Here is a 26,991-nt window from a genome sequence, read left to right as displayed (position 1 = left end):
CTCTCTCTCTCTCTCTCTCTCTCTCTCTCTCTCTCTCTCTCTCTCTCTCTCCCTTCCACCTCCTTTTCCCACTTCCCCCCTGTAGCAAATTTCCCAACCCGTGGAATTTTCTAGGCTGAGAAATAGGTCGGGGGGTGGCATATTTTTCAGAACAGTTCCCAGGAATCTGTGCAAAAGGCACAGAGAAAGAGAGGATCCAGGGGGACGTTCTCCTGCGCAAGCAGTACATGAGCCCTGAGGTTACTGTTTAAAGAGCTTTTGCGCAGTTCCCATCAATTCTGCAATGGGGTTTGCGCAGGAGAATTCCCCTCTGGATTCCGCCGACAGCTTGCTAATTATATCGATAAATGAGAGGGGGGGAACAGTTCTAATTTAGGTAAAATGCTGGAGAGGAGGAGAGTAATTGATTTTAATTTTCCCGAACAGAGAAAAAGAACCTCCCCACTTACTAGAGCAGACAATCCTAAAAATAGGTCCTGAAAACAAATTTTTTTAATGAAGTGAAAAACCACACCTAGGAGCTTCCTCATAGATGTATTTAATTTAATGTCTATTATTTTCTTAAGTTGCAACATGGCTCTTCCTCTTCAGGGAGCAGAGGCCGGCTTTTCTTGGTGCAGGAACAAAACCCTTTCAGGATAATGGCGTGGTGTTTCTAATCCTAACCAAGCCAGATGACCAAAAAAAAATGTCCCAAAATACTCACCTCTGAAAAATGAATCTGTAAAGTAAACCGTTGGTTGTAAAGAGGATTGATGTAGGCGAGGGAGATGACCCTGTTATTTAAAGATGCTGACGTTCTGAGAAATCGTGTCAGTCTCTTATTGCAAGCTGCATATTATATAGCAAATAAATAAAGCTTGGCCCTTATTTTTTAAACAACAACAACGATCGTTGCTCTCTACTACAATGCATACCCCTTGCTTCTCTAGACGAGTATTAAACAGCTTAGCAAAAATTAACTTCATTTTGTACTAATCGTGACTTCAAATAACAGGAGCGGTCAATAAACAAATAAAAATCCACATTTTAAACTGCTGCTAATCTTGCACTCAATACATGCCACCGACGCTTCCAAGTTCCAACCCTACACGAAGGCTCTTTCTTTCTTTCTTTCTTTCTTTCTTTCTTTCTTTCTTTCTTTCTTTCTTTCTTTCTTTCTTTCTTTCTTTCTTTCTTTCTTTCTCCCTTTAAACGAATTGTTAACCAAGAAAGCAAACTTCTTTATCTCCATTTTTGTTTCCTTTTATTAAATGAACGCGAGGTTCTCTTTTAAACGCCTGCCAGTGTCTCTGCGTTTTTACAACGCCCAGATTTCAGCCAGGGGGAGAGAGAAAAGAAGACAAGTCGAGGGGAATCTTTCCCTGCGACAGCGTTGCTGACCTTTAAAAAAAGTTTGCATAAGATTTTCCTGATTTATTTTTGTTTAATGCAGCACAGGTTTGTCCTGGAGGTTCAACATTTCCTTACAGAACACAGCCGGTACCTTTTCCTTCCCTGACAGAAGGTGTTTTAGTTATTTTAAAACAACAACAACAACAACAAAAACCCTGATGCTATAACCATTTCATCGCAACTTATTGCTATTGAGTTGCAATAATTTAATTCTAACTGTCCTTAATTATGGGCTGCATATCTCCCATAATAATATCCTCTAACATGGTATCCCCCCAACACACCTTAATTCTTGAGCTTTGAGTTACTGTGTTGTCGGTTTAAATGTCCCTTATGTCGCTTGCGACTATTACTTATTAAAACTTTTAGCACTCTCTGTTTTCAGTTCTTGGGGCAGGTTATTTTTCTACGTCCCAAAAGATGATGATGATGATGACCATCTCGAAGATCTATTAGGTAAGCCACCTTGAAATGAATCAGAGATGCGGAAGAACAGGAACCTCTTGCAAAGGCTTTATATTAAGCACGTGTTTGCCTCACTTTTATGTTTAATCTAGTTTTAAAAATTCCGCTTCCACCTCTCCCTCCCACCAAAACCAAACATTTTCTTTTACACTTGCCTGTTTTCTGTATTGTCTGCAATTTTTTCAGGCCAGTACAGAAACAACCCAACCTGGAACTTACTTCAGTAAACTTATTTAACTGCAAGCGATTCTTATAAATGAATAAGGGAGCTATTTTCTTTCTAATGCCGCTTTATGCAACCACATCTACCTATAACTAATTTGTACCTATATCCACAGCTACCGTATCTTTTTGTTTACCGGAGTTTATTCCTTGTACTGTATACTGTGTCATCCCGACCCGTTGTGGGGCTAAGCCCCATTTCCACTGTATCTCCGTGGGGTGTTCAGGATCAGGGCTTTTCACATATATTATTAACCCAGCCGAGCTTGGCCTCAGTAGAGGTGCATAAGTTTTTGAATGGAAAGCCGTATGTTAATTAAATTGTTGGTTTTAAAACGCAGGCATGCAAAACTCGCAATGGGAAGCGATGAGTCGCGTATTTTCATTCAGAAACAACTACGGACTGATTCTGTCCATTGCGTACTAGGCTCTATTTATTCATTCGTTTTTGAAATTGTCATAAGCCGCCTCGACCGCTGCTTCTAGGGAGGAATACAAATCTTCTGAAATAAAGACATAAATAAAATCAACGTTACATTGCAAAGGGGAGTAGTTTCGCAGCTCTTTCGGAACCGTCGATCAAAGGCGGCGTGTGAGTTGCGTGCCTTGCAGTCTGGATCCTATCCCTCAGATATTTTATAACAGAGCAGGCATCAGAAGGACGCCAACTCCCGCACGCGTTTATTTAACAAAAACCATAGAAGTAAAATACAAATTCCTTGAGGCTGCTGTTCTGGTGCGCACTTACTTGAGAGGAAGCCCCTTCCAAGGAAACATGGGGTCAAAGTGGCCTGCTGTTGCAAGATCTCATTCTCGTTCCTTTTTTTTTGACCTGAGACATTATCCGACTTTGGACCGTGTAAAAACCAAGAAGGATCAACAGGAGGCCTATCTAAGAAGAGAGAGATAGGTACTGGGGCTCAGCGTTGCCTTTCCACGCCTGGAAACTGTCCACCCCCCACCTGATCCCAGATGTGTAAAAAGGAACTAACTGTATGCAACTAACTCCGCGGAGAGAGAAAAGCACTCTGCACATGCTTTGAGTCATTTCTTCCTTTTGAGAAGAGTTTCTTACATTCTCAGTAGTGCCCTCAGGGCAGGACTTATGGGGGCAGAGATCCAGGGTCCCCAACTCAGTAGAAGGAACAGGACGAGCCCCCCAAAAAAACAACAACACCCTGCAAGGCTAGCTTAATTCATTTTGAAGGAAGTGAGCACATTCCCATCTAAACGGAGCATGTGGGGCAGATCCCTTACCTAACTACGCCGCTGTATATTCGGGGACAAAACCTCAGCGCTGAAAGCCGGTTCCAGGGCTAACAGCTGATCTACTACAGGCCCTTCCAAGGTCCCGAAGTAAATATTAAAAGGAGATCCTAGTTTTCTTGCATGGGGCGTGTGTCACACTCCTTTTTACCTTCTGTGCCACCTCCACTTCTAACAACAGAATCCGCCCGTTTCCATGTAAACTGCTGCCACCAATACAGTAATTCAAAATAATTTCAAGACCTGGAAAATAAAGTGGGGGTTTTTTGGGTGGTGGTGGTGGGATTTGGCCGATATTTTGTTTTGCCATGGCTGCTTGCTGTAAGCAAACCTGCCTTTCGACGTGTAAACACTTGCACACATTTTTAAACGTGTACAAAGCGTGTTGCTCTCTCCCGATGCTGAATTTGTTGTTGCTGTTGTGGGGAGATCCAGACACGCCTGGGCTCCCCCTATTAAGGCCCATAGTGGCCTATCTTCTCTCTCACCTCTCGAGGAGGGTCCTCGCTCACTGGTAGGGCATCTGCATTGCATGTAGATAGGCCCCAGGTTCGATCCCCGGCGCCTTCGGGCAAGACTGGGCGAGACTCCTTGCCTGAAACGCCAGAGAGACCCGCTGCCAGTCAGTGTAAGCAACGCTGAGTAAAAGGGACCCGTCGGTCTGGCTCAGTAATAAGGGAGCTGCCTTGTTCTAAGTGACTGGAAAACATATTCCTATTGTTCGTTTCATTTTCTCTCCCCCGCAATTGCCTTCTTCCGCTTTCGACCAGGGATTAAAGGGGTGTGTGTGATTGACACGTGTCACTCAAAGGGCTACGTGCGAGCGCTCCGGTGATGGAAGAGAAGCCAGTGTACATTGGAGAGAGACAAGGTAAATTTTTAGACTCGCATGGTAGGTTTTAGCCTAAAAAACAGATAGACCCAACTCCCAAGTGATGCATTGCAGAGGGTCATAGGGTGCGGGGAATAAAACATAAAACTGCTAAGGCGAACAATAAACATTTGCACCTCTCTTTTCCTTTCTGTCATAATGAGGATCGCTGTAACAAATTCCTACCAGTTCCTACCAATGGCCTGCTTTCTATAGGAACTAATAGTGCACCACTGTGCATGTTTACTCAGAAGGAAATCCCGTTGCTTTTAAGGTGCTTGCTCCCATGTATGCATGTAATAATAACAACAACAACAACAACAACAACAACAACAACAATATACCCCACCCATCTGGCTGTGTTTCCCCAGCCATGTATGGATGCATTTATCTGGATAATTAAAAAAACCCGCCCTTTCTCAATAGGGACAAGTGGGTACAGGACTGCAGCCTGTGAAAGACCACGTTATCCATAGGTCACCGAGGGTGTGGGTTGTTCTGGATCGTTGAGGCAGAAGCTCAGCTAAGTCAACTACAGTGGAACCTCGGTTTATGAACACCTCGGTTTATGAATTTTCGGTTTACGAACGCCACGGACCCATCTGGAACGGATTAATTCACTTTCCATTACTTTCAATGGGAAACTTCAGTTTATGAACGCTTCAGTTTATGAACAGACTTCCAGAACCAATTACACCCATGCTTCGGGTTAAGCACGCTTCAGGTTGAGTACTCCGCGGACTGTCTGGAACAGATTAATCCACTTTCCATTACTTTCAATGGGAAAGTTCGCTTCAGTTTACGAACGCTTCAGTTTATGAACAGACTTCCGGAACCAATTGTGTTCATAAACCGAGGTACCACTGTATCGATATTTATGCCAGACTGTAACCTCGCCTGCTGGGGAACCTGTCCCATTTTCTTGCAGTGGAGCTTTCCTCCGGGTAAACAGGCATCCGGGTCAAGACTTAAGCAGCCCCCATTTGAAGCATATTCTCCCCTCCCTTTCCTCTCCAAATAATTCTGGGCAATGTGGTTCATGAAGGGTTGCTGTGAACTGTAACTCTGCAAGGAGTAAACTACAATGCCCAGAATTCTTTGAGCGTGAAAATGCGCTTCGAATGTGTACCCTGTTTTTTTTTTTTTTTGCTTTTTGTTTTGTTAAAGGTATAAGTGTGTAAGCAAACTAAGTTGGCTTCTTGCAACTGAAAGCAAGTTTCACTAAATTGAATGGGACTGATTTCGAAGTAATTACGGTACTTCTGATAATGCAGCCAGAGGAAATGTTACAGGCTGCAATAGAGGTGCTGTCTTAAAGATGCTTGAATGCTCTGCAATGAATAAGGCAATTCTATGTATATACGGTAACAGTAGTGCCATTCTTTTGCACCCGGCTCTGGTTGGCTTCAAGCAAAAAACAAATACCTTGGTTCTCAAACTTAATCCGTTATGGAAGTCCATTCCAAAACCAAAGCTTCCAAAACCAAGGCGCACTTTCCCATAAAAAGTAATGCAAAACAGATTAATCCGTTCCAGACTTTTAAAAACAACCCCTAAAACAGCAATTTAACATGAATTTTACTATCTAACAAGACCATTGATCCATAAAATGAAAGCAATAATCAATGTTCTGTACTATAAAATAAATAAGACAGTATTGTAGATGATAAAAATTAAATTAAATTTCTTTTTCTTACCTGCACTGATGATAGTAATTGTTTGGATGGGGAGCTTTTATCCATTTCCGCAGTCACACAATCAATCAATCAATAATAAAATGAAAAACAAGCCACAGTCACAAAAATGAAAAAGCCACACAAACGAAATGCAAAAAATAGCAAAAATAAAAGCACTAAATCACCTCAGAACACTGCAATCAGAAACGGAAGGCTTTAATTACGATGGGGGGGGGGCAGGGACTTAAATGAGCTGTGCAAGGGTAAAAATGGAAGGAAGGAAGCCCTGATTACTATGTGGGGGGGCTCAAATTAACAGTGCAACAGTGAAAACGGAAGCTCAGGAGCATGTTTGGCTTCCGAGGCATAGTTCAAAAATCGGAACACCTACTTCTGGGTTTGACGCGTTCGAGTTCTGAGTTGTTCAGGAACTAAGCTGTTTGAAAACCGCATGACATCATTAGGTGGGAAGTTGTCTTGCATATGGCCCATGGAAATGAATGGAAACTTGTAAGAGGACAATTGCAACCAAAAGACAACAATCCAGTGGTGGGGTTGGTCAGTTTCCACTTTGGCCTACCTACTCGATGTCAAGGAACACCCACCATGTTGTCTTGCCAACCGAGAGTTGCTTCTTATAAGTGGCTCCATTCGAGGTCACCTTCTTTGATGGCTCCATCAGATAACTTCCAAGGGCAACATCTAACGCATTGAAAGTTCAGGTGCTGTGCAGTGTCCAACAATGAGACCAATAGCAGCACATTGGCGGCTAACAGATTGAGGTTGAATCCTGACAAGACGGAAGTACTGTTTGTGGGGGACAGGAGGCGGGCAAGTGTGGAGGACTCCCTGGTCCTGAATGGGGTAACTGTGCCCCTGAAGAACCAGGTGCGCAGCCTGGGAGTCATTTTGGACTCACAGCTGTCCATGGAGGCGCAGGTTAATTCTGTGTCTAGGGCAGCTGTCTATCAGCTCCATCTGGTATTCAGGCTGAGACCCTACCTGCCGGCGGACTGTCTCTCCAGAGTGGTGCATGCTCCAGTTATCTCCCGCTTGGACTACTGCAATGCGCTCTACGTGGGTGACCCAGAAACTACAACTACTCCAGAATGCGGCAGCTAGACTGGTGACTGGGAGCGGCCACCGAGACCACATAACACCGGTCTTGAAAGATCTACATTGGCTCCCAGTACGTTTCTGAGCACAGTTCAAAGTGTTGGTGCTGACCTTTAAAGCCCTAAATGGCCTCGGTCCAGTATACCTGAAGGAGCGTCTCCACCCCCATCGTTCTGCCTGGACACTGAGGTCCAGCTCTGAGGGCCTTCTGGCGGTTCCCTTGTTGTGAGAAGCTAAGTTGCAGGGAACCAGGCAGAGGGCCTTCTCGGTAGTGGCACCCGCCCTGTGGAATGCCCTCCCATCAGATGTTAAAGAGAAAAACAGCTACCATATTTTTAGAAGAAATCTGAAGGCAGCCCTGTTTAGGGAGGCTTTTAATGTTTAATAGATTATTTTATTTTTCTGTTGGAAGCTGCCCAGAGTAGCTGGGGAAACCCAGCCAGATGGGTGGGGTATAAATAATAAATTGTATTATTATTATTATTATTATTATTATTATTATTATTATTATTACTGTATTATTATTTCTGACCAAAGCATCATTTTTATCACTTTGGAAATAGACACGAGAAGTTTGTGCTGAAAAGGAAGTTGAAAATTGCTGGGGAAATTCCTGTGCTTTTGCATGGCCAGGTTGCAGTCATTCAAGCTTCTCCTGGAATTGCGGCTTAGGGTGGTTAACTGTGGGCCACAGCTCCAGGGACCAAGACACCTGCTGATTCATTGTCCCAGATCTCCGAGGCAGATTGGGGCAACTTGAGGGCCTTCTTGGTAGTGGTGCCCGCCCTCCCATCAGATGTCAAAGAAATAAACAACTACCGGTATCTGACATTTAGAAGACATCTGAAGGCAGCCCTATTTAGGGAAGTTTTTAATGACTGATGTTTTAATGTGTTTTTAATCTCTTGTTGGGAGCCACCCAGAGTGGCTGGGGAAACCCAGCCAGATGGGCAGGGTATAAGTAATATTATATTATTAATTATTATTATTATCACTGCAGATTGGCACAGGACTGCACTAAAGGAGTGTTAAATGCAGCCCCCAAAGTCTGATATACCCTCAAAACCCCACCCAAAGGTATTTTTTCCTCCAATAAATTGTTAATCATTTTATTTCACAAAAAAATAAGTTGCAATCAGAGAAAGTATAATGCTAACTTATTGATCATATATCACGAAAGGGGGGGGAACTAACTCATAAACTTAAAGAGTGGTCTATCTTTGTTAAATTACTTGTATCAGGAGGAGATAAAAACCACCCGTTTTTCTATACATTTGTTTTTGAAAAGCACATTTTCTCTTAGCTGGACATAATATGTTAGGGTCTCTATTGTGGATACATCCTATATTCTGTAAAACAACTCAGACAGAGAAGGAATCTTCTCCAATAGGCCAAAGTTTGGGGCTAGTTTTAAATTGCTTTGTGCAACAAATTCTGAGTTTTGTGCTGCCATCTACAAAAGTATACCCTCCATGGCCAGTCCCAAGCGCCCACCTTGCTGAAACGAGTCTGGGTCAGGTCAGTGCCTGGATGGGCAACTACCTGGGAACCACATGGATCCTGCCTTGGAGTCTATGATGGAAGAAAGTTGGAATACAAAGGTGGGGAAATAAAAATAAAAAGCAAAACTTCGGTCAAAGTTTTGTGCTGCTTTGCGCCTCAAACCCTGAGGTCTGAGTTGCTATCCACACATGAGTTTCTGAGGTATCCAGTCAACGGTCTCATGCAACACCTCAAAGCTACTTGGGCTATGTACGCATTAGCCAGTGCCGGATTTATGTTTAAGCTAAACAAGCTATAGCTTAGGGCCCATGGGTGTACCCAGGATCAAAACTAGGGGGGGGCAGGCAAGCCACAGGGCCCGGCCACGCCCCCAGCCACCCGATTGGCTGGCTGGTGATGACGTGGCCGGGACCCCCCCAGGAGGCATGGTCAATGTCCACGCCCCCCGGAGGGGAGGGGGTGGTCACCCCGAGAGAGAGGCGGAGAGGAGCCTGGCGAAGGTGGCAGGGAGGAGGAAACGCACGTGCGTGCTCTCTCCCTCGCATACAACACAACTCAAGCGCTTTCTCTCCCGCACTTGCCACCGCTCCTCAGACTCACTCCGCTCCGCTCCTGCTGCGAACGCCAAGTTGCGACCACCGATTGCCGCCGAACTTGCCCGCAAGTAAAAGGGTGAAGAGGGCGAGAGGGCCCCCCCCAAAAAAATAAAGGAAGAAACAAACACCTGGATGTACATTTCCAAAATATAAGATAAAAAACAAATAAAATAAAACCTACATACAGCAACAGTGTTTTGTGTAGGCTCCTATGATGTAAGTCATGGGGCCCCACCTGCTAGCCTGCTCCCTAAAATATCACTGGTTTGCTCCTTTCTATATATAGGGTGCCTACATTCTGCATGGATTGGTTGTGTGTCAACGTGTGCAAATGGCTTTAGATACCTATTAGGTCCATAAATTACCATACAGCATATATTCAACACAAAAAACAGTGACAATTTGTTGTTGACAAAGGACAGCTGGACATATAAAGGGCCCCATTACCTTCAGTAGCTTAGGGCTTCATCAAACCTAAATCTGGCCGACTGTTCCTCACCTGCTGTGTTTCCAGTCACATCCTTATGTTGCTGTACACCCCAGAGATGTGTGGGTGGGTATATCTTCACCCGATGCCCATGTTTTCCCACCCACACCAAACTCCAAATTCACTAAAGCTGTTTGTCTGCACATGTGCAATGGCTGGCTGAATTGTACACACCTCAGCTTAGCTGTGGCTTCTGTTTTCTAATCAGCTGGTAACTGATTTGCAGGAAAGTGTATCAAACAGGAGTCTATCTCAAGAAGCTACAGGAGACATTTGGATTGTGGTTAATGCCAACACATCTTCAGACTCCAGCTGTGCAAATGATAAAGCGTACACAGCCTGACTGTGTGGAGACATTGATGGAATAGCTCCTCTGAATCAGGTTGCTGAAGTTCAGGCATGCCTTCAGCATGTAGCAAATGGCCGAAATTGGCGTTGTTCTTCTCGTATTGGCATCCACTGGAAGCAGAATGAATAGGCTGTGCTCAGATGAGGAGCAGCTTGAAGGAGGGTGTGGCAATAGAGACCACCCACCAGAAAACCACTACACATGATAAACCACCCATTTTAAAAAATGCACTAACGAGCTTCCACTCCAACAGTGAATGTATGTGGATGCGTAATGGGTTGTTTTTACTTATTGAAATTTTCTGGGAAAGGGGAAATTCAGATCAAATGTAAATTTAAAAAGGAAAAAAAGAGCTGGCTGGCATTTTGATGAAAACGTCATGTGGATGCTGTGGAAAATTGTGTCCATGAGCAGCTCTGATTCCACACATTCATTATTGCCTCCCAGGGTAGTAAACTATCCCAAAACAAATCCATGTGTATCATGTCAAAAGAAGGGCATTCAAGTCTCCTCTGCATGATCAATTCTTGTTTGAAAAATCCCATAAGACTTTTTTTTTTTACCCTATTCTTTCCATTGGTTGAAATACAAAAATGTCATGTTCGATGTGACCTCAGTGGCACATGCCTCAATTGCATCCCATTTGGATTACTGTAACACACACTATGTGGGGCTGGCTTTGGAAAGTGCTCAGAAACTTCGACTAGCTCAAAGAGCTGCAGCCAAGTTGCTGACCAGGGCTGCACCTACAGTAGAACATCTCCACTGGCTGTTTCCGGGCACAATTCAAAGTGTTGATTATGACCTATAAAGTGCTACATGGCTTAGGTTGTAGGTTTGGAAGGTTCTCTGGCTGGAGAAAAAGCATCCAAGGCCTACAGATCTGTGGCAGATTAATGGGAGAAACATTCAGATAGCTGTTCCCTCCTTTGGCATACAGCTGATTCACCCCAGGTTAAAAAACAACAACCTACCAATGTGTTTGAAACACCAAACCCAAACGACAAAAATAATGGGAATAAAGCCCAATAAAACCTTTATCTATAGGCAGGATGAGGCAGTGGTCATATGAGGTAAGCCTTCAGGGCAGAGAACTTTATAGGAAAGGTTTCTAAAATACACACATCAAAGACAGACGGACAATGGTTGTTCGGTTTATCTCAGCAGGGAGTCTTTTATACAAGGAGGAGGAGGAGAAAAGCTCAAGACAATAATAATGCCTTCACAACATGGGAAGGTAGGCCCACCCTGGCCATTCAGCGCTGCCTCCATCTTGTGGCTCAGAGGCGCCAGAGGAAGAACACAGAAGTCGCTGCCCTTTAAAAGATGCAGCAGCAGCCTTTTTCCTGGAACACACTCTTCCTCGGCGCGTCGCTTGTTATTGGTCTCCCAGCCCCCACCATCTTTGCTGACTCAGAGCTTGCTGGAGATTATTCAGACTGGAAGTCACATCATTATTATTTTTCCGGCTCCGTCATTAAACGTTAATCACTGGAAAGGGGAATTAACTCTTTTGTTCGCCCTTCGGGATGCGTAGGAAGCAAGGGGCCCGACAGTCTGGCCCTCAAAGAGGGTTGCTGTTGCGGCAGCCGATAAAATTATCAAGACAGGTCATGGCGTGACAGCATAGGTTGTGCTGCAGTCATGAGACGGCCCAGAAAAATTGGAGCCGGGGGCCCATTTCATACCTTCCAGGATTTCTCCAATGAAAATAGGGACATCCTATTCCACATTAGGAAACTTCTCCCGCATTGTGTCTCCTGCACGCATGGACGTCATATAAACATCTACATGGTCACATTGAGCCAATTGCAGCCTCTCCGCCTAACCTACCTCACAGGATTGTTGTAAAGAAAAAAAATGTGCAAGGGAAGGGGTCGTGTATAATAGCTTCCACAGATAAATGGAATGAAATAGAATTTTAGCTGTAAGATGCTTTGAGTTCCTGTCAGGGGAAAAGGTCGAAAAATAATAATAGAATGTGAGAAAGATCAGGAACATACTATAGAGAGTAAATTCTATGGAACTCAGTGGGGCTTAATTCTGAATAAAACTGTTTAGGATTGCAATGTAAGGCTGCCCAGTCTTTACCTGGTTACCTGGGAGTAAGATCCATTGAATAAAGTGTGACTTACTTTTGAAAAGACAGTGTAAGGCTCCATTTACAATAAAGGATATTGACACTCCACGCATTTCCTTAAAAATTGCTGGCTGCTGATGCATTGCAATTAAATAATTTAAAGTGGATTGGTGACGTTTTCCTTCAAAATTATAGGAAGGGCTTTGTATGTCAGATTCACCATTTCCTTCATTTGGTGCAGGTATTTTATTTTCAGTAGAAACAGGACTCGGTTTTTGCACCTATCACACACCTAATTGTTCTCTGAGACGTTGAGGGGAGGAAAAAGGAAAACCCGGGACATTCCAGGATCAAATCAGAAACTGTGACAGCTTCTTCTTTAATTCCAGGACTCTCCCTGGAAAATCAGGACACTTGGAGGGTATGCCATTTATACAACATGTTATCCTAACTGCCCATCGAACTCATTCCAGCCTCTTAACTAGAGGGCATTAAAAGACAGAGCCACAATTTCCTACACCTTTGGATATGCCCACCTCACCCTGTCTTCACTCTGGGATTGGCGATTAAGTAAATTACAGCGGCGGGTGCCTCCGCTATGCAAAGTAACATTCCCTAGCATGTTGCATGACTTGTGATTCCACGGAGCCAAGTGCAGCCCACGTATTGTGGCTTGCCAGCTGCTTGAAAATCTCCTCCTTCCATTTTGCAATCCCAGAGAGGTACCAGTAGCAGAAACAGCAGGGCTATTTTTCTAGAAAAAGAGGTGCTGGAGCTCACCGTGAACTTCTCCTCCCTTGTTCTCTTAGAATGGCACGGGCACCTATCTGAGATCCTGATCTTTATCAGGATCAACTAAAATGTTGCAATCATTGCAGTACAGTCTTACCTTGGAAGTCAAACGGAATCCATTCCGGAAGTCCGTTCCACTTCCAAAGCATTCGACTTCCAAATCGCAGCTTCCGACTGGCTGCAGGAGCTTCCAAAAGAACTTCCTGTCAGACGTTCGGCTTCCAAAAGAACATTCGGAAACTGGAACAGTTGCTTCTGGGTTCTGATCATTCAGGAATCAAAGCGTCCGAGTTCCAGAGCATTCAACAACCAAGGTACGAGTGTAGTTCTTTCAGGAATCTATACAGCAATGGAGCAAATTCTGCCCTTGACATTGGGTGGGTGACCTTGACTAAGGATGATTTGCTCTGCCTGTAGGAACACCTTTTAAGCCACACATCACCCCATCAAGGTGATGGGTATTTTGCTAGTTAATAATAATGGAGGAGAAAGGGGACAAAGTCTTTTTATTTGCAACCATGGGGGTACAAACTTGCTTTTCAGGGTGCTAAATCCAACAAGGATTTTCTGCATTTGGGTAGCTACATCACAGATGCTTGGTGAAGTTGCAGCAGCACAGATATGGCCTAATGGGAAATACGATCTGCCTCATTATGATTGCCAGGCTGGTAATTCCAGTGCCCCCTATTCTGTCTGCTGTTGGTAGAGCTCCCGTATGATTTATGATATATTTTACTTTACCATATTCTGCCGAAGCAAATGCCAATATATGATCCACAGAAGCCCAGAAGGCAAATTCTGCAACCAGAATAAACAATGTCTATCAAACAGAAAGTGCAAATTTTGTTCCCATTCTGGTACTGGATAATTTTTATTTTTATTTTGGTTAGGTAGGGCCTGGTCTGATAGACAAGAGCGAGCACTATGGGGCACAGGACAAGTGCTAATAATAATCATACAGATGGTGGTTAGAGGTCAAATACTGTGGAACTGAATGCAGAAATCTCACATTCTGCATACATAAAGTTAGAATACACACATCCAACAGGTGATATTTGGCCTACATTTTGGTAAGGTTCACTGTAAATGAAGCGGTTGCTACACTCGACGTGTACTAGATACAGGCCGTCATTATTATATTATGAATACATTAGTATATTTGAAGTGCCCCGTCAAGTTTGATATGTTTGGCAGCAGCAGTGCCCACAAGATAAAGAGGTGGAATGTCCTGGTTACTTCATGGAAAAGCACACATTCATTATTGCCATGTTTTCTTCTGCTCTGGGTGTTAATAGGTTTTTATCACACTTTCTGCTACTACCAGGAAGTCTCAGTCCTGCCAGGAAGCCCCAGCCCCTCGGCTCCCAGTAATCATGACTATAAACTTTCATTTAAAGTAAGATAAACATGCAACTGCAGGGACTTTGTCCCAAATAAGAAAGTCTGTGTGGCGCAGTCACTGCACTTCTTTCCGAGCAGGCCCATATTTCATGCCAAGAATATGACAGCCCAATTTGTGCCTTGCAAGTCATTTGGGGCCTGTGGAGAGTTTTAAGTGCGACTTCACTATCCCTTCCTCCCGCCAAACAGCGCTGAGAGCATGGATATGCAGTAGGGAAGCGAGGAAAGTAAATTAAATTGGGGGGCAAAGATATACGACCCACAGCAAGGAAAATTGTGAGAAAAGCACAGGAGCCCTAGCAAATAATTTACAACTACAGACGTTGCAGACACAATCCAAAGGTGTACAGGACTCAGTTTTATTCCAGTGGGGGAAGCCAAACCCCTTTGCACGCAAATCTTTGCCATTTTTAAGCCTTTATTGAGATTGGTGAACGGTCTGTTCTTTGCAACTTTTCTCTAGGTTTACTAATGTAACACTGTTTTGGAAAATGCGAGGAATTTAGAGTTAAACTAGACAGGACATGTATATCTCCCTGAATTAAAAAAAAATATTAAATACATCCTTGGGAGCTGCCAATAGGGAACAGAAGAAAGCAGGGGGAAGGACTGCTTAGACCTATTCCCTTCTGCTGTTTTTCTACTCAAAACTGTCCTTTCCAAGCAGCTTTTTCCCCGAAGGGAGAAAACATAGGATTCTGCAGATGCAAAATCAGCTGAAAGAAGTTTTTTTTTAAAAGTGGGGAAAACGATTGGAGTGGGAAGAATTAGGTATCTACTTTCCTCCTGTGTTTCCGCTTCCAGTTGTAGCCTCTGAAGCGGATGCTCATTACAAAAAAATATAAATCAAGGGAAACAGGCACAACGGCATGTGCCACATCAAGCTCAGTCCTTAAGATTCAATCAGCAAAATGCAGTGCAGGAGATACCATCCTTCTCTGCAAGACTCCACACACCTCTGCACTAAACATAGCTCTCGTTTTAAAAGAAATTGGAGAATTTTCCAGTTGGCAAACAACCATCCACATACTTCCACAGGGAGCAGAAAATCAGGAGCTTCCAGTATCTCAGAGCTACTTTTTTTTAAAAAAAGACCCGATTATCTTTACAAGTCAGATTTCACAGGCTTCATGGAGCTGGCTGCATAGGAATTCACTTGGAAAGGATACAGCTGAACAGTTTAAATGGTTCCGTATGCCCCTCAATAGAAAATAGCATCTTTCGGGCTCCAGAAACCATCCCATGTTCTCTGCGAAAGATCCACTCAGACCCTGGAATGAATGAAGAATACAATGATATGCTGAGGAAACACAACTGGAAGATAAAGACAATAGCACCAAGTGTTTTGCCCCAAAGACCACCAACAGCCTATTATAACAACTACCACAGTTGCAAATGCCCACTTCTCGGCCATTTTAATTAGTTACTTCCTGAAATGATCCTGAAAGAGTCTATTTGGGGAGCTTTAGAATGCTGCCATCTTTTTGTTGTTGTTGTTGTTGTTGGGAAAAAATCAAATGGTCATTGTTATTATTTTCGTTCTACAGAAAAATAAAAGAAACCAATAAATGAGCAAGAGAACAAAAATGGACTGATAAAGGCTCATATTTCAGGATTGAATATTAAAGTGGCAGAGTTTGACAGGCCTATGTTTTAAAATAAAGGGGCAAAGAGGAAAATTAAGGGGAGAATTGCTCTGGGTACTCTCAATAGCCCTTTGCCCAGTCATTGAATGGCACTATAATTTCATTTTAACTCAAAAATATCACCATAGATCAGGTCTCAGAAAAAAAATGGGAGGACAATATGGAAACTACTGCAATGCAACAGGCTGGCAGAAATGTCTGGATTACCTGTAAAATTGCACGTATGAATTATGTTTATTCTATATGAAATAGCTACTATAGTAGCAATGTTCAACATTTACACCCCTAGCTGTATACAAGGTTCTGATGAACTTTATACTTCCCCTGAAGTGCAAGATTTGGTCCTGGGTGTGGAAATTTAAACATTATGAGAACCGCAATGTCATTTTCAAAAATAGTAAGTGCAAAGGCCTGTTGAAATCCCTGAAACGAAAATTCAGAGCTGAGCAGAATTTTCAGGAAGAGGTTTAAAGGCCAAAACCCAATCCTTGCCTTTCTCCAAAGAAAGCAGAAACAAATGAAGAAGTGTACATACATTTGCCTAACGTGCATAGTTTGCAAATAGTTTACATATCAGAAAGCAGTTTTTCTTGTATTAGTGTAGAAGCTTGAATTCTACCACCTGCCACACACTCCAAGTGCAGTACAGTCTTGGAAGATGATTGGAGTGCATTGACTGCAAGGATGATCCATTCATTTATTCATTCATTCATTGAATTTATATACCGCCCTATACCCGGAGGTCTCAGTATGTGAACCACTACACTTGTGCGGTTCACAAAAAATGATCCACTTGCCTTAGAAGTTACGGTTCTCCCCAGCACCTTCAGAAATGTTAAACTTCTGCTAACGAAACTTGGCAGCCACACTTGCCGGTTACCTGTTTACAGAACTCTCTTCCAACATTGGGTCACTGGGTTTTTTGGACTGGTTGTTCATCTGCGAGATCACCAGTAGGTCTTGCAAGCTGTGCTGCTGAACCATTGTCCTTTGCGTGACGAGTTGTGGGTTGTAGTATTTTGTTGGCTTCTTGTACGAAGCGCTCCTGCAGCTCAGGATTTCTCTTGGGAGCGAGGCACTTTCTGTGTAGCACAAAAACCAAGATTTATGTGCTGCGATTGAATACGCAGAGCAGTATCGCCAGACCATGTTTTTTTGTGTTTTTTAAAACTGGATCTGACAGCAGGCAAGAAAATAAGATGGAACGTGTAAGTGCTGGAACGCCACACTGAAGCACAATGGGGCTCCTAACCTGGGTGTTTCCTCGGTCAACATCGGGCATATTCTCCAGCAAGTACAGGCAAAACCACATAACCTACCTGGTATCTGCCTATCTACTTTTGTTTCACAGTCATCTGCAGTACCAGGGTTGATCAAAGCTGGCACCTGTTTTGTGGGTCCCAGGTGAGAGATCACCTGCACTCACCCCCACCCATCTCATCTTCACTACAAAGAAAAAGAGCATATACCGGTATATCTGCACAGACAGCAGACCTAATACAATATGAGTCTCCATAACAGCAAAGATTCAGAGTCAGACTTGATCTTATAGCATCAATCGCCAGTTGCAGGTGGAGAGAGAAGTTATACAGATATTGCACTGTCAATGTCATGGGGTCATTGCAGTGCTACTGAACTTCTATTTCTGGGAGAAGATAGATGTAAGAATGATGTAGGAAGGCGTCCATTTTCCGTACTGCCCTGTATCTGTCACAAGCAGCGTCCAGGCTGAATTTCTGAAAATGGTTTAAAATGTCTGGGCAACTCAGGTTGGAAATATGGCAACCCTAAATTATAGAACATACACAAGATACATAATGAATTATGTAAATTGTGTTGTCATTATGTTATTCCACCCCATTCATTTCCATGGAAAGAGATCAATGCAAAATGAGAAGAAAAATATAAGCAATTATGTATCATTCATGGACCGAAAGTAACAACAGTGAATTGCCCAACAGGTTTACCCAATGCTATTTTCCTAGAAAAAGAGGTGCTGGAATTCACCACAAACTCCTCCCTTGTTCTCTTATAATGGCAATGGTGTCCACCTGGAATTGGAGTTCCAGTAAGTTCGGGCTGAAAAAAGCCATGGATTTGCTGGACTGATTCCGTTCCGGACATGGGACGAATAATGCAAACACTGTCAATTTCTGTTTCCATTTCTGTTTCCATTGGAATTCCCTCACATCCCTAGCTCCTGTGGCCAAGACCTGATTGCTCAACGCACTAGCTGTGTATAAACCACAGTTTAGCATTACAAAGAATGAGCTGCGGTGATACTTGGGTTTGTACAGTCCTCCCCATCTGCCATAACCTACGCAGATCTTGTACCAGCTCTTCTCTGACATTTGGCCAGGGGGATAACACCACGGACACTGAGGTCCAGCTCCAAGGGCCTTCTGGCGGAGCCTTCTCTATGAGAAGTGAGGTTACAGGGAACCAGGCAGAGGGCCTTCTCAGTAGTGGCGTCCGCCCTGTGGAACGCCCTCCCATCAGGTGTCAAGGCAATAAGCAACTATCTTACTTTTAAAAGACATCTGAAGGCAGCCCTGTTTAGGGAAGTTTTTAATGTTTGATGCTGTATTGTGTTTTTAATATTCGGTTGGGAGCTGCCCAGAGTGGCTAGGGAAACCCAGCCAGATGGGCGGGGTATAAATAATAAATTATAATAATATTATTATTACTGAAGCACTCTACACACCTGGAAGATGTGGATTGGAAGTAGTGAATAAGCAGCACCTATCTCCCCCTCCCCCATGCAAAACTTATTAGATACACCCCAAACGCAAGAAATCAAAATCCTGAACATTTTAAAACAACCAGGCAGTTCTGTACAACATCTCACATTCTGGTGGATCAATATATGTATGCATGTTCTGCTCTGCCCTTGCATTATGATAACAGACAGGGCTGGCTTGAGACATCCTGCTGCTGTAGGCAAATCACCCCAATGCCACCAGCTCCCCAATTGCGACGCCCCCACTAATGTGCCCACTCTGCTGCCAGCCCTGCTCCTGCCACTGCACCCTTGCCTGTGGCTGCACCTGCGCTTGCTGCTATGAACACAGTGGCAGTGGTAAGGGCACAGAGGCAGCAGTGAAGGCAATGGTGCCATGACGATGGTGCGGGGACTGGCAGCAGTGGTGGTGGAGAGGGGGTGTAGGGTCGGGGGGGGCAAATCTGCTGCCTGAGGGCAAATGGTTTCGCCTGGAGCCCCATGGATGGGCTGCCCCTTATGACAGAGATACAATGCGCTCAGTGATAGAAGGATGCCAAGAAAACGGCTCTCACGTGCTCGGCTGACCAAGTGATGAGAGTGCTGCTGCAAGGGAAGCCTGAGTTTTCTTTCCTTTGGTGATAAATCCAGCTTGCTGAAGAATTCAGAGGCCAAGAGGGTTCTTTTTTCATTGTCGTTCCCATAGAAAGTTCTCATCCTCGGGGTGACTGAGTTTGGGGAGGCTGTGTTTTCTCTGACACGAAACCGGAAGGAAGGTTCTCCAAACGGACGGAAGTTCTTAATAGGTGGACTTCTGCAGCAAGCCATTTTGGTCGCTGACGAACTCTTCGCACGAGGAACGGCCATTGCTGGAAAATATTTGGAAGCACATGGGCTCTCCTTACCGCACAACGCTTTTGCAAACTCATCTGCTGGCTGGAGCTGGCAAGGGAAAGAAGGAAGGGCCATTACAGAGTCCCTGCTGCACATGCCTGACAGACCTAAGCTGCTTTGGGATTCATCTGAACGGAAAGTGACATAGAAACACAACAAAAGAATCAGATCAACCTCGCTGATAACGCAGCTGTTAGAGACCCAGAAAATAGTACAGTTGCCACACACTGGCTTAGACTTTTTGCACTTAGGAGTGAGTAACCTAAGTTTCATGTTGGTGGCTACCAGACTGATAAAAATACCTGGCAGAAGCAAAAATGGAACCAATGCCTGGAACCAATGTAGTTTCTCAACCCTCCCTCCCTCTGAATACAAGAGCCTGGGGACTTCCAAAGAAGCTGAATGTTAGATCAGGAAAGACACCCCCCCCCCCAGGAGTACTTGACACAGCACAAAGTTAAACTGTGGAATTCACTCCTAGTCGGCCCAGATGGCTCAGTTGGTTAGAGTGTGATGCTGATAACACCAAGGTTGCAGGTTCAATTCCCATATGGAACAGCTGCAAATTCCTACCTTGCAGGGGGTTGAACTAGATGATCCTCAGGGTCCTTTCCAACTATTCCAACAATTCTATGATTCTATGATAAGATAACTTGGGAGGATTTGACATATTCCTGGAGGGCAAGGCTATCAGCAGCTACTAGGCATGATGCCTATGTGCTACAGCAGGTACCCCCAAACTCGGCCCTCCAGATGTTTTGGGACTACAACTCCCATCATCCCTAGCTAACAGGACCAGTGGTCAGGGATGATGGGTCCCAAAACATCTGGAGGGCCGAGTTTGGGGGTGCCTGTTCTACAGCCGCTGTTGGACACAGTGTGCCTCTTTACAGCAGGCATTGGGAATTGCGATAAATTGTCAGGATGCCGTCAACTGCTCCTGGCTAGCTGCCCAGGAGACAAGGAAAAGATTCTTATCATCCTTTCTTATTTCAATTTTTACAGAGAGAGGCTATAGAATCCAGCCTCTTGTATAATGGGGTTGTCCAGAGTGAATCTCCATCCCTCGTCTCTCTCACTTCCTCATTTGTCACCTCTATGGGTCTTTGAGCTCTTTGCTCTCCTATTTTTAAGGCTCGCAGGGTTCTGGGAGATGGGGGGCCTGGAATGCTTTCTCATGACAACGTGTCAGCTGGGTGTTGCTCTGGCTCTCCCATGATTTCCCAGCTTTCCCCCTCATCTGCCTCTGAGCTGCGACCTCCCGCAAACCCCTGTTGTAAATCTATACTGTCTTCCTCTTCCTCCTCCCTGGAAGGGTCAGGATGAGGAGGCAGTCTCCATCATTCCTCCTCTGCCCATTCTTTGACAGAAATGAGGAGAGTGCTGCTGCCAGGGTGGATAAAAATAATAATCAATGATTAAAAAATAAATAAATTGGATTTTTAAAATTTAAATTGGATTTTTAAAATAAAACACTTTTGGAGGAAAAATTCTTACTAAAGATAGTTTTCTATTTAAGATATATTATAGTCCAAAGGAGGCACCCCCAAACTTCAGCCCTCCAGATGTTTTGGACTACAATTCCCATCATCCCTGACCACTGGTCCTGTTAGCTAGGGATCATGGGAGTTGTAGGCCAAAACATCTGGAGGGACGTAGTTTGGGGATGCCTGGTCCAAAGGGTATCCATCAGGAAATAAGGATCAGATTAAGTTTTTCATGTGTGCTAAAACTCAGACCACATCAGTTAACAAACATGGATACATATGCTGTAATGTTATTGTTTGAGTTAAATAAATTGTTTAAATTGTTGTTAAGGAAATGATTATTTTTCTCCTTCCAATAAAGTACAGCAGAAAAGTTGTCCAAATATAAACAGTTAGCTTATTAAACCTCACAATAATTTCATAATTATCGGTCTATGTATTTCTAACAGTATAACCAAATCAGTAAAAACTACTCTGAAAATTTATTATTCTAAAAATGAAACCTTCATCTGGTTGTAAATACTGTATTAAGTTTATACCAGGAAGAATGAGTCTTTCTGTAAAAATAATAATGATTTAAATCAAGTCTTACTGACTAGTGATTTAAATTGTGATTTAAATCAATTTGATTTAAATCAAATCCACCCTGGCTGCAGCACTCAGGTTTTCCTTGCAGGTTTCATAAAGGCACCTGGTTGGCCAATGTAAGAATGGGATATTGGACTAGATTAGCTTTTGGGCTGGATCCAGCTGGACTCCTTCTTATGTTCTTAACATGAAATCTATGGACCCCTATCATATTTGATCAAGAGTCCCCCCCCCCAAACCGATTGCCCCTCTTTTAGAGATGTTTTTCTTTCTCTTTACATTATTAATAATATAAAAATACACCAAATAATTCATTAGCTGCTTACACACCCACTTAACAGTAAACAACCCAAAACATATAGCATCTAGAAATGCATCATTTCGAAATGCAACAAATAAAAGCCAATTTGTTCAGATATATTATTTTAAAATTGCCCACTAATAATCTGAGAAAGCCCGCTGGAACGGAAAACAAATCAGGGCAAAAGGCCTGTTCTGTGTTTGTTGTGTGGTGAAGCACGAGATCCAATTCAGCAGTAATTTTACAACAGAAACACAACTTTATGACTTACTCCAGATATAAAGCTCACATCTGTTGCAGAATGGTGGCTGTTAATGGTATTCCTCAGTTCTGGATTGGAATTATACTGCTCCTGGATGCGGGGTGCAGTCTGTCTTGTAAGGTCAGGCACAGAACTGTAAGGTCTCACGGGTAGGTTTTCAGAGGTCTTTGGGCTGCTGTCTGTCTCATGGTTCTGATGCTGAGAGGTGCCCGAAGAATCACAAGTCACTTCTTTCTTGGGTTCTTTCTCATCTGCAAGATGTTCAAGCAGGAGGGTACTCCCAGGCCCAGACTCTGAACAATCCTCAGGCTGAATAAGAGGAAAAATAAAGACCAAGCAAGGTCAAATTCAGGCATGAAATGAAATGTGTGTGCGCGCGAGTATGCCTACAAGCCCACAAATGCTAAATTAGTTCAGAATTTATTAGTTGCTAGGATTAAATATCATCAGTTTAGACACTCAAGTACATACTTCTTTTTTTAAAATCACATGATGGTTTGGGAAGCAATGAGTACAGAGAAAGAAACAGAGAAGCAGAGAGATTTAAAGGTGAAAGCAAACCATTGGCTTTGGGAAAGTCATAGAATCATAGAATTCTAGAGGATCATCTAGTCCAAGGCAAGAATTTGCAGCTGTTCCATACAGGGATCAAACCTGCAACCCCGGCATTATCAGCATCATGCTCTAACCAAATGAGCCAACATCCCCTCTTATTCTAAATGAGGGATAGAGGACAAATTCTAAACAGTTTGCATTAAAATGTGGACCTACTAGTACCAAAATGTTATGTGAACTGAAACACAGCCTTTCTTCCAAGTGCAAACTTATCTGAATTTTGGAATGCAGTTCTCCAACCAAACAATATTTACAAAAATTCATTATATTTGGGGGAAGTGTGCAAAAAATGAATTTATTTATGAAAATAACAGAAAAATGCATCCTATTAGGGGAAATTGCTTACCAAAATGTGCACATTAATTAAAACTGCATATAGGCATGTGTTTATTCAGAGTTCACACTAATGAACGAATTTTCATTTGAGGTTTTGTTTTAAATCAAATTTATGCAGAAATGTAGAAAACTGAATATAACTTAGAAAATGAGGAATTGATCCATTTGTCCCTAGCCTGAACTACCTCACAAAGCTGAGAGAATAAAATGATATATCTCCATGCACACCATCCTGTGAATTTTATAAACATCATCTGGAACCCCTTGTAGGAAAAGGGGAATGGCGATACGGTAAGTAAATAAAACAAATTGGAAGCACAGCAATAAGCTACACTCAGGACACAATATGACAATAGTGGAAGAGGGATAGAAAGTCAAATTTAGCAGGGAATTTCCAATTGGCCAGACAGAAAAGATGCAATGGAACGGGAGGCCTGCAAGGAAGAAGCTGCAAGGGTCTAGGCAGGAGACTAGAGCTCTGGGAAGGATCTTTAGCAGTAGGTAGAGAGAGGAAAGGGTAGATTCTGCAGATGTTGAAAAAGTAACAATGAGAGAGCTACCCCAGACCACCAACATGGCAAGCAAGTTGGTTATCATCTGGGCCATTTGAACTATATAAGGGCAAATCTTAAATTCCATGGAGTTCCATCTGGCTTAAGGTGAATTTTCTGCAGGATACTGATTAATCCAAGTTAGTCTGAATATGGCATTTCATTAAAATTAGTTTACAGAAGCAGAGAATTGAGAGGGCTTTTCAATTTACTTTTCTACTTTTCCAGAGATAGTAGTGCCTCTCTCTCTCTCTCTCTCTCTCTCTCTCTCTCTCTCTCTCTCTCTCTCTCTCTCTCTGTGTGTGTGTGTGTGTGTGTGTAATAATTCATTAGCTAAAACGTTTCTGTGTTAGTCCTACCTGGGCAGAGACTGGCACCACATTTGATCTGGTCACCATCTTTTGCCTGGGAAGCTTTATCTTTTCTCCACCAGACTCTCCCTGCAGCTCGGCCTTTTTCTCTCTTGGCAGCGCTGCTTTCTGTTCTTTCTTGAGACGCAGCTCTTGGAGCTGCTGCCTGTTGATGACATTGCACAGAGGAGTTTGTAACAGACTCAAGATGGGGAGGAGGCTGCCTACCGGGCGCTGCTTACCGTCAAGATTGCTACACTGGGTTTGCAAACCCTTGTAGCCTCCCCCAAAAAATATCCCCCCGAAAGTGCATGGGATCAATGCCAGGCAGAGTGGCCTTGCCTCTTAAGCCAAGCCCAAATGGTTGCCTATTGTATGAGGGCAGCGTAGCAAGACATGGGGCATGTGTTTCCCCAAATTGGCAAATGAGAGTGTACGTGGCCAGACAATATGGGCCAATTCAGCAGTCCCAGCCATCAGCAGGGGAAGATAGATAAAAAGGGAAATGTCCAACGTCTAACTAGGGCCAGAATGTGATACAATAATAAAGAAGAGCAGGGCAGGGCCAGCTAAAGTGATGACCGCCAAGTGTTGCTGGACTGCAACTGCCATGATCCGTAACCATTTGCAGTGCTGGCTAGGGCAGATAGGAGTTGGACTGATAATGCTACAACACTTCCAGGCGTATTGCAAAAGATAAAAAATGGTAGGTGCATGCAGTCATGTCACCCCGTGGCTGTGTACTGATCTTTGTGACATGTCTACACCAGAACTCTTTGATCTTTGAAAATATTTGTGCATCCAAACACCTGTTGGAATTTTATTTTTTTATAAGAAGCATAAGGGTGAGTGGTAAGATTGCACTGTATTTTGGTTTCCGAATGAATGTTTTGCTTGTCCAAGGTTCTGACCATCATGATTTGTACAGTATTTATTTTAGTCTTAGGTAGTAATCACTGGCCACTAAAGACAACAGAACATTGAAACACATCTGGCCATTATGCCTTATGGAGCACTTATTTTTAATTGGCGGTGGCCTGTAAGTGAGATAAAGAAGGGCTTTCCTTCTATCTGTATAAATTACTGTATACTATGCATTTTATGGTAAGGAATACCAAAAATGTATGTCTATGGCTGGGCTATATGTCAATATATTGCCCAAAACCAGTCTGAAATCCGTATCATGATATCAGTTTCATTATTTTTGACCTGGCAATATATTGCAAATTGTGATGAGTGTGTGTGCTATGCAAAAACCACAATGTGGGAAAAACCATGAAGCCAGTCAGTGCCTCGACATAGCTCCACCCTTATTTCAGGAATTGTGACATATTGCTATATCACGATGTTTGTATGGTGATATATTGTGATGTTGAAAACCAGATATTGCCCGGCCCTACTGTTCATCTCTACATATTTCCATCCTTATTTCAGACATCGTGATATAGCAATACATCACAGTGTTTAGCTTGTGATATATTGCAATGTTGAAAACTAGGTATCACTTAGCCCTAATGCCTATACAGTCTATAACTGAATAATTGACCTTAACTCTATCCTTTTTCAATTGCCTTTTTTTAAGGGCAGTGAAACTCCTTTCCTTTGGGAGCTGAAGTCAAGCAACACGTTGGGGGTGCCAAGTTGGCTACCCTGAAGCAAAGTATGCTTCCTTTCACAACCAGGGCCACACAATCTGGTGGTGGGGACTTCTAGGACATGGAATGTCAGCGTCTGAAGGGTATAGTTTAAATCATATCTTTTTTATTATATTTCCATGCTTCTTTTCACTTGCATGAGTGAGAAAGCGGCTTACATGCAGTAAATAATAGCACAGTCGAACATCACAACTGCAACATAAATATAATAAAATAATCATCAGTAAAAACATGCACCTTCTATAAAACACCATTAACAGAACAACTTTTAAAAACCAAATTAGCAAGAGGGTTCTGGAGTTAATTGGTCAGGACCAAGCGATGTTTGGGCGTATGTAGCTTGGCATCTTCTAACACACGTTTTCAAATTTATGACTCTCAGAGAAGCACTGAAAATAGAGGGCTTCGGGGCGACTCAATGAAGTTAACTGGCACTAAGTAAAGCACCGAAAGCTCACTTTCACACAGCACGCAATTCACTCCTGGAATTCATTACTCCAAGATATGGCTTATTATACTATTGGTTGCTTGCATGGGTTGTGCCTGCTCCCCAGCTCAGCTTGATATGAGAGCTCTTCCTTCCCTCTCCAGAGTTGTGGGGAGGAAAAAGAGGGTTTCTAAGGTTTTAATGAGCAGAAGACTGGGGAGCACTTACCCTGCCAAGTGAATTTGTGGAGGCCTGATCCACCACAATATCAGTACTACTGGGATCACTTGGCGTGGCAGTGCAGTTAAACCAATAATTCGTGTTTTGCTAGATAGGCACATGATAGAAATAAAAACAGCTCCTCAGAGGGAGCCTTTGATATGATAGAGCCAAGGCCTGGCTGGGGAAGATTGTCTTGGTGCTATCTTATAGGTATTATCTATTATCTAATATTTAGTCCATTAGAGAAGTGGTGGACATTATTGGCATTGTAGAACCTCTGATGAGACAATGACACTTGATCAATGTGAGTACAGATGTCTGTTGGGTAATTTGCAACAAGACCATCTGAATGTGTGTGGATGCCACTTCATCAGGAAGTTACATAAACATAAAAACACAGACACATAAGCCTTTGTCAGGAAAAAAACCACACACACATGAAGAAAATGTGTCTGTGTGTGCGGGGGGGGGGGGGAGAGACTAGAACTACTAAATTCAGGGCTGGATGACAATTTAGCAGGTTGTGCTGTGAGACTAGAACATCTGCTGTACTCTCCAAATACTTGTTCAACCGATACATTTAGTAAAAAAGAAGAAAAGATGGCAGCAAAGTTTTCCAGTGCCCTGGCTTAAAAAGTAAACAGAAAGAAGGCTACCTTGAAATGAAGAAATGGAAAGATTTACGGTTACCTAGCTCTATACTAATGGCCCATGGATAA

The 26,991-nt window shown here is 43.2% G+C and overlaps 1 protein-coding gene and 1 long non-coding RNA gene across 6 annotated transcripts in view; one reads left to right on the top strand and one right to left on the bottom strand.

The window, feature by feature from the left end:
* LOC148683814 (uncharacterized) overlaps window positions 1-26,991 on the top strand; it is a 410,944-nt gene that overhangs the window by 358,560 nt on the left and 25,393 nt on the right. The gene's annotated exons all lie outside the window — the stretch shown is intronic.
* TTLL6 (tubulin tyrosine ligase like 6) overlaps window positions 13,660-26,991 on the bottom strand; it is a 32,542-nt gene continuing 19,210 nt past the window's right edge. For 4 of the 5 annotated variants that reach the window (XM_088654901.1, XM_088654905.1, XM_088654903.1 and 1 more), the window contains 5 exons: window positions 23,978-24,134; window positions 22,126-22,425; window positions 19,160-19,526; window positions 16,746-16,947; window positions 13,660-15,490 (listed from right to left, as the gene is read on the bottom strand). In XM_088654901.1, coding sequence (XP_088511027.1) covers window positions 15,484-15,490; window positions 16,746-16,947; window positions 19,160-19,526; window positions 22,126-22,425; window positions 23,978-24,134 — 1,033 coding nt within the window. In that variant the 3' untranslated portion in view covers window positions 13,660-15,483. Of the gene's footprint in view, window positions 15,491-16,741; window positions 16,948-19,159; window positions 19,527-22,125; window positions 22,426-23,977; window positions 24,135-26,991 lie in introns of those variants that run through there. The other variant, XM_088654902.1, reaches the window with a different exon arrangement.

The sequence above is a fragment of the Zootoca vivipara genome, chromosome 12, assembly GCF_965207765.1.
Source record: "Zootoca vivipara chromosome 12, rZooViv2.hap1.1, whole genome shotgun sequence".
In the NCBI taxonomy this organism is placed as follows: domain Eukaryota; kingdom Metazoa; phylum Chordata; class Lepidosauria; order Squamata; family Lacertidae; genus Zootoca; species Zootoca vivipara.
The sequence above is the reverse complement of the archived record's forward strand: the minus strand, read 5'-3'. Positions and strand labels throughout refer to the sequence as shown.